The sequence below is a fragment of the Bactrocera latifrons genome, unplaced genomic scaffold (assembly GCF_001853355.1).
Source record: "Bactrocera latifrons isolate USDA-ARS-PBARC rearing strain unplaced genomic scaffold, ASM185335v1 scaffold_8, whole genome shotgun sequence".
NCBI lineage: Eukaryota > Metazoa > Arthropoda > Insecta > Diptera > Tephritidae > Bactrocera > Bactrocera latifrons.
The window spans coordinates 357,127-370,531 of NW_017537489.1; the positions used below are offsets into that span (position 1 = coordinate 357,127).

General features: G+C 34.2%; 1 protein-coding gene across 1 annotated transcript in view; it reads left to right on the forward strand.

Moving 5' to 3' along the window:
- The window catches only part of LOC108976670 (maternal protein pumilio-like), a 71,833-nt gene that overhangs the window by 32,330 nt on the left and 26,098 nt on the right, over window positions 1-13,405 (forward strand). Inside the window, exons 4-6 of the mRNA XM_018945915.1 lie at window positions 9,561-9,796; window positions 9,907-10,042; window positions 11,050-11,168. Coding sequence (XP_018801460.1) covers window positions 9,561-9,796; window positions 9,907-10,042; window positions 11,050-11,168 — 491 coding nt within the window. The remainder of the gene's footprint in view (window positions 1-9,560; window positions 9,797-9,906; window positions 10,043-11,049; window positions 11,169-13,405) is intronic.

Genomic DNA, 13,405 nt, shown 5'->3' on the forward strand with positions numbered 1-13,405 from the left:
TTTATACAGAGCTTGCATTGTTGCGATAAATCGCCCCAACTTTGCTTTATAAAATGTGTAAATTTCGTGAATATTTAGATATGCACATTTGCGCTCTTATCACTCACCTTTTTTTATATACAGAAACCACATTTTTTATTTCATTCAAATCTCAAACCCACTCGCAACAAAACTTTTCTATGCAAATTATTTCATTGCTTACACTGTGGCTTTTTGTTGTTGTTAGGTGTGTTTATATGAGTATATACAATTAGTTACACATATGCATATAAGTACATATGTGTGTGTGCTCTTGAGTGTGGTATATTTTCAGAATACTGGCAAATAGATAGTAGATATTTTCCGGCAAAATACACTCCCGATATTTAACACAAGTGCATTGCCTAGCATTGTTGGCATAACCATAAAACCAACACAAAAACAAACAATCAACTCAGCAACTTGATTCACCGCAATTGTTATTTTGACAATTTTCCAACAGGGAGCGTATGTCGCTGATAGTTTATCAATTGAATGATATAATTTACCACTAAACATATTTTTAACAAAAATATATGTATATATATACTGACTGCCCAGCCTTCGCGGTTAAAAATTTATGTAGTCTTTTTGTTATGCATTGAACAGGGCATATATTTTTGTCATGCTGTTTGTAACATCCAACGTCGCAAAGCATATACAGTATATGTATATGTACGTACACAACTGCTCAAAATAATAGTTACACAATACTTTTTCAAGTAAAGCTCATGAATAAAAAGCTATATTTAAATTTTAAGAAAAACGCAAACGTACATATATTTTTCAAATATTTACAAGCTTATTTAAATACACTACATTTAAAAAAAAAAGCAAAACAAACAAATGTAGATCCAAAAACATTTCATAGCTAAAATAAACTTGCTCAAAATAATAGGTACACTTTTAATAAGACAATTATTTTGGAAAAACAAATTATGATAAAACAGTTTTGTTGTATATTTAACATTACTCATTTAATAGCCAGTATATCCACCCTTATTGTGAATTACTTTATTTATTCGTTTGGGCACATTACTGATTGAAGTCTGAGAGGTTTCTTTAGGTATCTCATACTAAGTTTTTTGTATGCACTCCCATAACTGGTCTTTGTTTTAGAAAGATTGACTCGCCACATTTTTTTTAGTTCTCCCCATAGGTTTTCTATTGGATTTAAATCCGGAGACTGGCCTGGCCACTTCACTTAACATTATTATCTTCAAAATATTTTTTAACCAGTTTGGGGTCATTATCTTGCTGATATACCCAACGTAATTGTAAGTTTTCTTCAGCATTGGGTATCATGACATTTTCAAGTATTTCCTTGTACTCCGACGCTGCCATTTTGTTAGTTGTCCGGTATATAGGACCTACTCCATACCAAGAAAAACATTCCCACACCATGACGTTTCCACCTCCATGCTTCACAGTTTTTTTTTGTTTTTTTGTTTTTTTTTTTTGTTTTTTTGTGAATCGATCGTGAAATTCCTTTCCTTTTGAACGACGCACATTTCTCTCAGAATCGTTTCCAAACAAATTTACTTTCGTTTCATCGCTCCATAAGATGTTTCTCCAATTTTTTGTTGCCTCAGGTCCTGACCAATCTATAAGACTTTTTGCAAAATTTAACCTCATATCTAAATTTTTTGATCGCATTAATGGAACTGTACTGGCTATACGTCCTGGTAGTTTGGAATTTTGCAAACGCCTGCGAACTGTTTGGGCACTTACTACATTTCCAATTTCTGCTGCTTTCACCTTCGACGACTTGAATTGGTCCTTTTTACAAATAGTTACAATGGGACGAGTCTCCCTACTAGATTTTCCCTCTAAAGCATTTTTAACAAAATTATGAGATCTTTCCATTACTTTTCCAATTTCCCGAAGCGAAATTTGCCTTGCTTTCTGAGGTTTGAAACCAGCCGGGCTTCTTCAACAGTGCAATGTGACTTCCGACCCATCTGATTAAAAAATAATTTAATTTATCTGCAGCATTTTGAGCTTTTAAATGGCGTCTTAATGACTGTCATTTTGATATATATTTTTTGTTTTTTGAAAATTTTACAAAACTTACCAATTCAGATAAAAAAAACTTGAAAAACTGTATAAATTTAATATTGTTTTCCCAAAAAGCTAAGTTCACTTACATATGTGTAACTATTATATTGAGCAATTTTATTTTCTGGGCATTCACGCAAAACTGACACGCATTAATTCGGGGTATCACATGCTTAATTCTCTTAGAAAGAGCGATGCCATATTATCTTAATTAAACTTACAGCATAACTTTACAGCCCATAAAAAGTTTTTTAAACCGTTGAGAGTACTAAGTTTTATCGTGTAACAATTATTTTGAGCAGGTGTGTATGTACGTACATATATAAATGATAAGCGTGACGTTCTGTGTAGACGCCCAAGACACATGAACGAAAGTAAAAAAATGGATAATACTTTATTTTGAATTTTGGCTATAATTTGAATAAATCTTATACTTAAATATTCATTACATTACGTATTAAAAACTTAAAAAAAAAAAAAAATTGGGAAATGACTAATCCTGTTCTTGCTTGACTTTTGTGCGCTTCCTTTTTAAATCGAAACATACAAATTTAATTTTGTGTCCTTAATTCGAAAATCTACAAGATTTTCTTTTGCTTCCTTTTCCATTCATCACATTTGCCCGCTTTCCGCTCTATGTTCATCACGATTTCGTGTCAACTTGGTTTTGCGGACATTTTCTCAAACGTTGAGAAATTAAAGATTTATATGTAGAAAAAGTTAGCGCAAAAGGTTGACTGTTGAAAATAATACGTAAAAAAACACCAAGTTTCGAAAACACAATGATACTTACTTATATAAGGAATACTAACAATGAAATTGGCAGTTTACGCCACTGGCATTCATACCGCCATTTTGTATTGTAATTGTGTGTGTGTGTGTGGTTTTAATCGCTTCACTAGCTTCCTGTGCTTTGGCAGTTGGTTTAACAACTGAAATTACTATTTTAAATATTCAACACCGCTTGCTAAATATGCGCTCCAGTTTATAAGAAATTCTAAAGAAATATTATTACGGATACAGAGTAGAGTCAAGCAAGTGAGAGTCGGTATCTCTACATAAGATTGCAAGAAAACAAAAATGATTTGCATTATTATAACTCAGCGAGTTAAGAAACCAAAATAAAACTTGAAAATTTCCTAAGTTGGTTGATTGATTAATATAAATGTTTCTATCAATATTTCTTAATCGTTTTTAATGTCGTACGCAGCGTTAAGAATAATTTGAATATGTGAAGTAATATCTATTTTTAAAATTCTGTGAAAATTTATAAATCTATAAATGTTACGTAAATAGACTTGGAAGACATGTGTAATAAAGTCAATTGTCATTACCAGGCAATTAAGCAACAAGTGAGTGTATATGGTATAAAATATGGGTGTATTTCAGAAGACGTGATTTTTTCGATGCCACAAAAATTGTATGTTTAATCCTTAATTTATTTATAGTTAAGGGGTTACATGGGTTTCACAGTTTCAAAAAATCGAAACGTTTTTGTCTTATTAAATGTTATAACATCTTTAGAATATTGTCCTAAATTTTCAAGTTGATCCGACTAATAGTTTCGGAGATACAGCCTTGAAAAGATGGACGCTCGAGGTCAGGTATAGGCTGAGGGCGCAGTAGGTAAAACTTTAAACGCGTTTTTCTCAAAACGATGTTTTCAAAGATTTCTCGCGAACTTCCTTGAACGCTAACCGATCTTGATGAAATTTTACACAGGTCTTCGAGATATCATTTACAAGGTCTTGAATGAAGGATTTTTTTTAATTATTTAAAAAAAAATGTCGAGAAATTTTCATCGAAATTTGCATTTTTTATAAAACGTCTGCCAAAAATCCAATTCTCATTAATTTTTTGTATTCCGTCATCCTAGTTTATTGTCTTTACTAAAACACGTATTTTTTATATTTTTTTGAGATGATCCTGGAAGTAGTTCTGCTGACAACGCGGATGCGTTTTTTTTACAAAGGACTGCCGGAAATAGCGTCTTCATGACTGTCATTTTGATATTTGTTTATTTTTGAAAATTTTACGAAATGTTTATTAAATATGAGTCTTTTAAATAAAAAAAAAATTTTCATTAAAATATTTCATTTTTTAAATGTAAAAAAAAGTATTGAAAAAAAGGCCGTTTTTTGCTCAAGGAAACCCATGTAACCCCTTAAATCTGAACAAATTTTTTATAAATGTCGCACAATGAAAAGTATTATAGTTCTTTCTAAAGAACTTGCAAGTCTAAATGACACCTATACCACCTGATCAAATTTAACCCGGACTAACAAAAAACTAGCAAAATTCTTTCTAAATAACCTGCATGTCGAACTGTTAGTTTAAATCAAATACCACCTGATCAAATTTGACCCGGACTGACAAAAATACTTTTCGCTAGTTCTTTCAGAGTCGAATAATCAATGAGCGCTATACCATGTTATGGTATATTTGAGCCGGACTGGCAAAAGACAAACTTTTGCTAGCTTTTTATAAACAACCTGCAAGACTAAATGTACATATGTATGTTCAAATGACAGCTATACCACCTGATCAAGTTTAACTCGGACTGACAGATAACCTTTGCTAGTTCTTTCTTAACAACCTGTAAGTCTAATTGTTAGTTTTAATGACAGCTATGCCATCTGATCTCATTTAACGCGGACTGACAAAAATCCTTTTGCTGGTTCTTTTTAAACAACCTGCAAGTCGAACTGTCAGTTTTAATGACAACTTTACCACCTGATCAAATTTGACCAGGACTGATAAAAAAAACATAAAAAGCCTTTTGCTAGCTGATCAAATTTGACCGAGACTGACCAAAAATTTACAAAAACAAACTTTTATATTTATTTATGAAGACCCTTGGATATAGAAAATTTATAATTTATAGAAATTAAATTATCCTTTCGCCTAGCTACAAAACTAATGTTTAATTAACCTAACCTAAAAAAAAACTTAAGTAAAATTTTCCGATCGATTCGACTAATTTCATAAAACTAAACGTACTTAACTGCCATCGCCACGCCATTAGCCAAATTAAGCGCAACGTTTGCTCCACTTTTGCGCGAATGCTCATTTCCTATGCACATTCATGTAAAATTTGCTTCCACGTGCCGCTTATTTCAATGCAACTCGCTTATTCATGAATAGCATAGACGCGCCTTCTTCATCATTCATTAAACAAACAGTAAGTCGCGCTTATTGAAAATACGAAAATAATAGCAAATTGATTACGTGAGTAGTTTGATGTAACTAAAAATGAGAAAACATTGTACCTTCTCTTTTAAAAGCATGTAAGTGACTTTATTAAATAAAATTGGGTTGTTTCTTCAACATAATTTTTAAAATTGGAGTTTCATTATCATCGAACTATTTGCGGAATTTGAAAATCATTTTGTAGAATTTGTGAATTTCACATGTCGATTAAATAGAGTATCCCCCGTGTGTTTCTAAGCTTCTGTTGAGCGCGGAATGCCACTTTTGGTAGCGAAAAACATTTGTGCCCGAATTAGACGCTAAATCATTTTAGTGTCGACAACTAGTTGACGTTTTGTGAAAAATTGCTTACAATTTGATATTGACGCTTCACAATGCAATTTTCTCAAAACTCTAACGGTGTTGCATATATATATATACATACATACATGCTTATGACGATATTTTTTTTTATTTACTTATTGACTTTAAACTTCCAACTTTTTGCAGTAGTCAGCATTTTTCATTTGAAATAGCATTCAGTTCCCGTGCTTGTCTACTACTCATGCTTGCATCAGCTTTCGTCTCTTTGTCAATTCACCTGTTTCTTTTCGCCTAATTGGTTGCGGTGTTTTTGTAGTTTGTTTCGGCTTCTCCAAATCCGCGAATTCGTGTGATTTGATTGAGTGTGACTTAAAAGGAGCAGAGCGTTAAACTTGACACAGATTTATGATGACGTATAACCACCAAGTTACAGCGCGAATTTGATTAGAAGGAATTGTTTTATGTGTCTGTGTCTACTAAAGTGTCGTTTTGTAATCAATCGGTTGGTTTTCGTTTGCTTAGCTGTAGAACACACTTTTTATGATTCTTCAACTGTACTATGAACAAAAATTAGTAAGACTTTGTACATAATTTTAAAATTCTTAATTTATGCTTCAAAATTATGCTATCGTCCCTCTAATCCCTCTTGATCCCAATACACTGGTACCAACGTTGTTTTTTTTACAATACTGGAAACAGTTGTTAAAGCTAATTTTCGGAATAGCTTTCAATGCGCGTAGAGATTCACATTTAATATCTTCAATTGACTGAAAATAGTTTCTCCGAAGTGGTCTTCTGAGTTTGCTGAATAGCCGTGAAGTCACACGGAGCTAAATCAGGCGAATATGTTGGTTGCGACACAAGAAAGGTTGAAAATTTGAGTAAACACTTCTCAAGAATCATTGCAATATGCGACGGTGTATAATCCTGGTGTAAAAACCAAGAGTGTCGATCATAATTCCGGCCACTTTTTACGTAAAGCTTCGCGCAAACGACGCATAACACTCAAATCGTATTCCTTGCTGATAGTTTGCTCAGTGGTTCGTCGTCAACGTGGTTCGTCGTCAAAAGTCGTCGCATGCACTTTATGTACTTCAGAAAGACAAGCGTGCCCTAATACTAATTATCTTTTTGCTGCGACATTTGGCATAGATGAGAAAAAAAGCTTGCTTTCATATTTTTTCAAGTTATGCCTTTTAAAATAGAATAGTAAAATTTAAATAAAAAAATATTTTTAATTTCAAATCATAATCTAACATTTTTTTATATTTTAATTCCCAAAATTGCAGTTTTTAGGCAATCATACAAGGTGTGACCTTTAAGCTGTGAAACCAAAGCTTAGTCTATCCACTCCTTCGGCGCTTTGAACACTTCACTTTTCAGTTGGTTGCCTTCTCCTTCGATAAAATCTTCTATTTGCACTCCGCTGCAAATTGTTCTCTAAAGCAAAACAAAAAACTGCATAAAAAACGACATTGTAGAAGTTTCTTGATAAAATATGTGTGTTGTGTTGCCATGACTACCTTTCAGCTACGCGTTTTAATTCTTTGGTTAGTCCGTATGGATTTTCAACAATTATTTTTTTTATCTTTATTTTCTTTTGCTTGGCTCACATGTCCAACGGTACTGCTAGTACATGTTCTTGTATGTGCTGCGCTGTGTATTCCATACTATACATATTTCCGTACAGCAGTCAACTACAATTTAAACTTGTCAACATTCTGTGCAGTGTCTACATTTTGTAGTATTTCCTTTTGATGCTACCATTCTGCTGCAGGCATCTTTTACCCAATGTATGTGTGCAGCAGAAAAAATCTGCTGTACTTGGGTTGGACTCAATGCCAGGACGAGTCAGGAAGACGCGGACAACACCACTGCAAGGAGTTGTCCACTGATAACAAACTTTATCTAAAACTCACCGTTTCAATCCCAGTAACGTCCGTGTTATAAATTTCAGCCGGAATCTGATCTTTAAGGCCTCATTTTTGGAGCGTTATTCTCTAGATTTTTAGACAGTTTCGACGACATATCCATAAACCCACGTCTCGTCATCTGTAATGATGTGTTTGATAAATGTAGGGTTCTCAGGCAATCTTTACTCGACTCCTTTTATGCAAACGATTCAGGTCTTCTATTGCGAGTATAGCATTGATATGCTTGATACCCAAAATATTACCCGAAATGTGTTGAGTCCATCCATAAGTGATGTTGATATACATTGTGACAAAATGTAATGCTGTTGAAAATCGTCAGGCAAGTGTTAAAGAGATGGCAAGAGAGCACGACATCTCTCGCGAGTTCGCTCAAATGATTTTGGTGGATAATTGGGTATGAAACTCGTTCTTGGTCAACTCTAGTTCCCCAAACGGAAATTTCCGATCCGTGGATCCCGTTTTCAATCGATCGAAAAGATGAAACAAAATTCACTGAAGTAGCTGAAGGCCACACCAAAGAATGCTTATTAAAAGTGTTTCGAGAACTGTAAAAATCATTGGCATAAATATATTATATCTGGTGGCGGCAAAATAAATATCGATGAATAATTAAATATTTTACGTTTTGTTTACAATTTCCGGATACTTTTTTTGTCACAATGTACTATGCTACTTCCATTTTCAAGTGTTGATGCTTAATCTTATTCGGTGTTATCATTTTTAACAGAGGTTTGCGGCCTCGAGTCAAATTCCGAGGCCGTGTTAAATTTCGAGTCAGAATCAAAATTCCGAGTCAGTGATAAATTTCGAATCCAAGTGAAATTCCGAGTCCAAGTAAAATTCCGAGTTCGAGTCAAATCCTGAGTCCGAGTAAAATTCCGAGTCTGTGTTAAATTTCGAGTCAGAATCAAATTCCGAGTCCGAGTAAAATTCCGAATCCGAATCAAATTCCAAATCCGAGTGCGAGTCAAATTCCGAGTCCGTGTTAAATTTCGAGTCAGAATCAAATTCCGAGACCGAGTCAAATTCCGAATCCGAGTGAAATTCCGAGTCCGAGTAAAATTCCTTGTCCGAGTCAAATTCCGAATCCAAGTAAAATTCCAAGTTCGAGTCAAATTTGATCCGATTGAGGTACCTACCAAAGTATGAGCGGAAGTTTTACACATTTAGGGCTATTTTCCATTTTCTATTTATTTTATTTATTTAAGGTAGAAATCCATCCGCAATGATTTATATTACTCACCTTGTTTATATCTGTTGAATATTAATCTTAGCTTGTTGTCAAAATTGTGATACCCAAGTGTTTTTTGTGCATGTTTCTTGCACAAACGTATCAGCTCATACATTGCTTGCTGAATCCGTTACGGTTTTTGTTCGCCCTGTGTTCTTGTTTTGCGCTTATCTCTAACCTCTTCCTCATAGTAAAACACGCACATACATATGTACGTATTTATGTATGTTTATAAATAAGTGCGCATGTTCACATTTGTTTCAACTATGAATTCTGTTGTTATTGCTGTTGTTTTGATATGTTGATGGTTTTATTGACATTAATTGCAATTAGAGAATTTCTCAAAGTGTATTGACTTCGTGTTGCTCCATCGGCGGTGCAGTACATTTACGCATACTTATATACATACATGTGTACATATGTACATTACAGATGGCTTTATATTTGTAATCATGTTTAGCGATTGTCTTCGCAGAGTAAAGTGCGTGCACGACTCTCTCATCTGCTGGGTTGTGTTTTTGCAGTTCGAGCAATGCAATATAAAACTTTGGCGAGTATTTTTGGTATAAAAATGTTTCTTTTCAAATCGTTAATCGTTTATTGTAATTTGAAACCCAATTAATTCATTATCAATTAGGTAATGCTTAAGGGGTTATATCCACTTGCAGATCAGAAAAAAGACGAGTAAACATTTGTTTTTGAATTTTATTAATTATATGCAGTTTAATTTTCTCCGTTTTTTTTTTCCAAATTTCCAAAAAAAAAAAAAAATTATTTTCATTATTCTTCATTTTTTTATACTGCAGATCACCACATCCACTGCCAAAAAGCTATGGGAGAAATCCGATGGCAAAGGTACCACTTCAGGTGGCGTTACTGGTGGTCCATTAAATCCACTACACATCCCCGGTGTTGGCGATCATCCAGTTTGGAAAGATTCCACATGGTCTACACAAGGCGAAAATATTTTGGCACCACCACGGCCACGCACCTTCCCACAAGCACCGGAAACGAATGCGAGCACCAATGCCGGTATTCTAAGGTGAGCGTGACAAAAATTTAACGCACAAAAAGTCAAATCTTTTCTTGCTGTCTTACTTTGATTAAAAAAAAAAAAAACTTATAAACATTTATTAAATCTAACTTTTGCAGCCCACGTGACGCCACAAGCGGTTTGGGTGTTAAAATGGTTGAATATGTGTTGGGCGGTTCACCGACTAATAAGGAGAGTCCACTATCCAGCCTTGAGCCACGTTTGCGTAGTCTGAAATTCGATGATAATGATAAGGTAAGTTTTTATAAATACACTCTGTGAAGTGAAAGCGTGGTCGACTATACCGACAGTTAATGAAATATTTCGCTCTAATTCCTACGCGAGCCGGTAACGGGAAGCTTTGTCCTTGATGCGTTGTCAACAAAGGTTCAGTTGTCGTTGATCTTTTGTAAGAGAATCACGTTAAACGCCATGAGTGCTAAGTACGCGTCGTGCTACGAGGCTGTGTTCCTTTGCATCCACCCTAAAGGTCCCAAAATGTCTGCTAAATATATGAGAAAGTCTAAAACATTTGTACGGAAGTGTATACAGCGAAATAAAGTGGCTAAAAATGTCGATGATTTACCAGAACGTGGTACGATAGGAAAAGTGAACAAAGAAGATGAAAAAAACAAAATAGTGAATCTGTTTTCGCGGAATCCCGCTTTAACATTGCGGCAAGGACAATCAAAATTAATGGCAAAAAGTTTAGATATATGCTACGAAACTATCCGAACTCTCTTCGTACTCCTGATCTGAAATGGCGCAACACAATGAAGAATCCTCTGTTGACTGAAAAACTTGTGACAAAGATTTTGAAACTGTCATTTTTACTGATGAATGTTCTATATGGCAACGTTCTGTCTTCACCGAGCCATATATTAAACAGAAGCTGCGTGGAAGACGCACATACACTTTGAAGCAGTTGTCTTACGAAATTCGTCGGATCTGGAGATCCTTGCCACTAGAATACGCCGTCAAATTAATAGAAAGCATGATTCGGAGATGCCAGGCAATTATCGACGCCGTTGGTGACTGAACACATTATTGACCAAATTGCATCATTGTTTGTAATGTGCACAAAATATATATATATATAAATATGAAAGTTTCATAAAACATTTTTTTTTATAAATTAACACGATCACGCTCTTACTTGGCAGACTGTAAATAAAATAAATAGATGAAATTTAAGGTTAAGAAGCAAAATTTGCCACACCATGCCATCTATGATCTAACACTTTTCTGTATCTTATTTTTAGTCTCACGATGACAAAGAAAAGGCCAATTCTCCGTTTGACACAAACGGCCTAAAGAAAGACGACCAAGTAACAAATACTAATGGCGTAGCCAATGGCATCGATGACGACAAAGGATTTAAGTGAGTACTGCTAAATATACATATACATACATATTTCTTGCCTATTCTTATAATATTATAAGGCGTTCTTATTTCAATAATACTTTTTAAAATAAAGAGATAAGTTTTAATTTTCTCCAAAAATTACATAAATACTAAAGATAATTACAAAAAATAAAAAAAAAAAATATAAATATTCAGACGGTGAGATGCCCATGTGAATATATAATATGTAGGACAGTTAAAGAAAAGCAGAAAAGAGTCAACCTCATAAAAAGAGTACATAAATATGCCGTCTCAAATGCAAAACAGCGGCTTCAACAGCCGTTATGACCTCTTCATTTGATGATAAACGCTTGCCACGCATACATTTTCTGAGTTTTGGAAACAAATGGACTATGGTGAATACGGTGGATGCTCAAACCATTCGAACTTTAATTCATGTATTTAGCATTGTCTTGCTTAAAAAAGGTTTTTTTTCTTCTGCAAACCGCCTATTTTTTCATGAAATTTTTCCTTCAACTGGTCCAAAAGGTTGCAATAATATTCAGAATTAATTGTTCTACCAGTTTGCAAGTAATCCACAAATAAAACTCCTCTCGCAACTCAAAAAACACTGATGCCATAACCTTCTTGGCCGATTTCCGGACACGAACTCGATGTTCACACCGCTCTTTTGCCTCGTGTTTTGATTCAGGATCATGGTGATAGAACCCAAGTCTCATACATAGTGTTGAATCGACGCACAAAATCCACTTTATAATTTTTAAAACGCTCCAAATGTTGCTAAGAAAGTCGCATGTGTTTTTGTTTCATTGTTAGCGAATGAGGCACCCATTGTACCCACAGCTCTCCCAAGCCCAAAATTTCACTTAAAATATGGCTCACACTGCTTAATGAGATGTGCCGAGCCTCTACTAAATCTCTCTCAGTCAATCGACGATCTTTCAAAACCATATACTGTATTTTGGCAATGATTTCTGGTGTTGATGCGCTAGGATGTCCGTCACGTGGATCATCTTCAAGGCTTGTACGACAACGTTTAAATTCAGCAACCCATCTTACTACTGTTCTAATTGTAGGTGAACTATCATTATACAAACACTTTTAACATTCGTTCGGGAATTTCTTCCAAAAATTGGAATTTTATCACTGCACGTATAGTAAATTTTTTCCATTGTAAAAAAATACTGTGACACGGCAACACTAAATGGCTTGTAAACAAAGAATGAATTGACTGATTGAAATGAAACTTCACACGTTCATATGAAGAGTGTACCAACCGAACAAAAACAAAAAAATTGGGCTAGTAGTACCACCCTCCCTTATCGAACGCAAAACTTATTGAACAACCTGGTAATTTATTATTAGACTTTCAGAAGGGTTTGCCATGAAGTTTGTAACAGATGGAAAACACGTCGTATACCACACAGTTTTTGACACTCTAGGCAGCTAGTTATTTATTGGAATTGCTGATATCGGACCACTATTCAATATATGTATGTAGCTGGCATCAGATTGTATACATATATCGATCAAAAATAAGTTCCTGTATGGGAAACTTTTTTAGTTAACGACATAACTAGATAACTGCATTAAATTTGGCATAGATTATTGTCTCTGAATATATTGTTAAGTTTAGACCGCTATAGCATTTTACTGCCATGCAAACTGACCGATCAAGCTCAAGTCCTTGTATGAAAACCTTTTTATTTAACAAGATATCTGCACTAATTTGGCTGGGATACCAATTTCTGACCGTTTATCGGTTAATATTAGGTCCTACAACTTTGCTTCCGCCGTTTTTGTTTTTTTTTCCAAAAGTGTCTTCCCTTATTCCCTCAAAAAGCAATGCTTAATTAACACAAGAAATGCTTTATAACCCATTTTTTCTAAACTAACTCTAGTTTCTTTACAAAAATTCTATATTTATTATAAAAGAAAGGCAAAATTTTCCTTAAATGTCGAGAATTTGGCTCAAAAAGTGATATTTTCAGTTGAGAATAAGTTTGGGATGCAAACAGATCTCCACAAATATTTTGTTGGGTTAATGTTGACACAAATGTCCAAAATCGATATAAAACGTTTAAATCGATTAAATCGATTACCAGTGTTTGACCCTACAGACATCTATTGGAAAACGGCGGCGGCAAAGTTGTGGTATTATATAGTAAATTTCCGAGGTTAACGCCTTTCCTTGTTTTGATTTTTTTTATTTTTTTAATTTTTTTTTTTGATTTTTTTGATTTTTTTTTTTT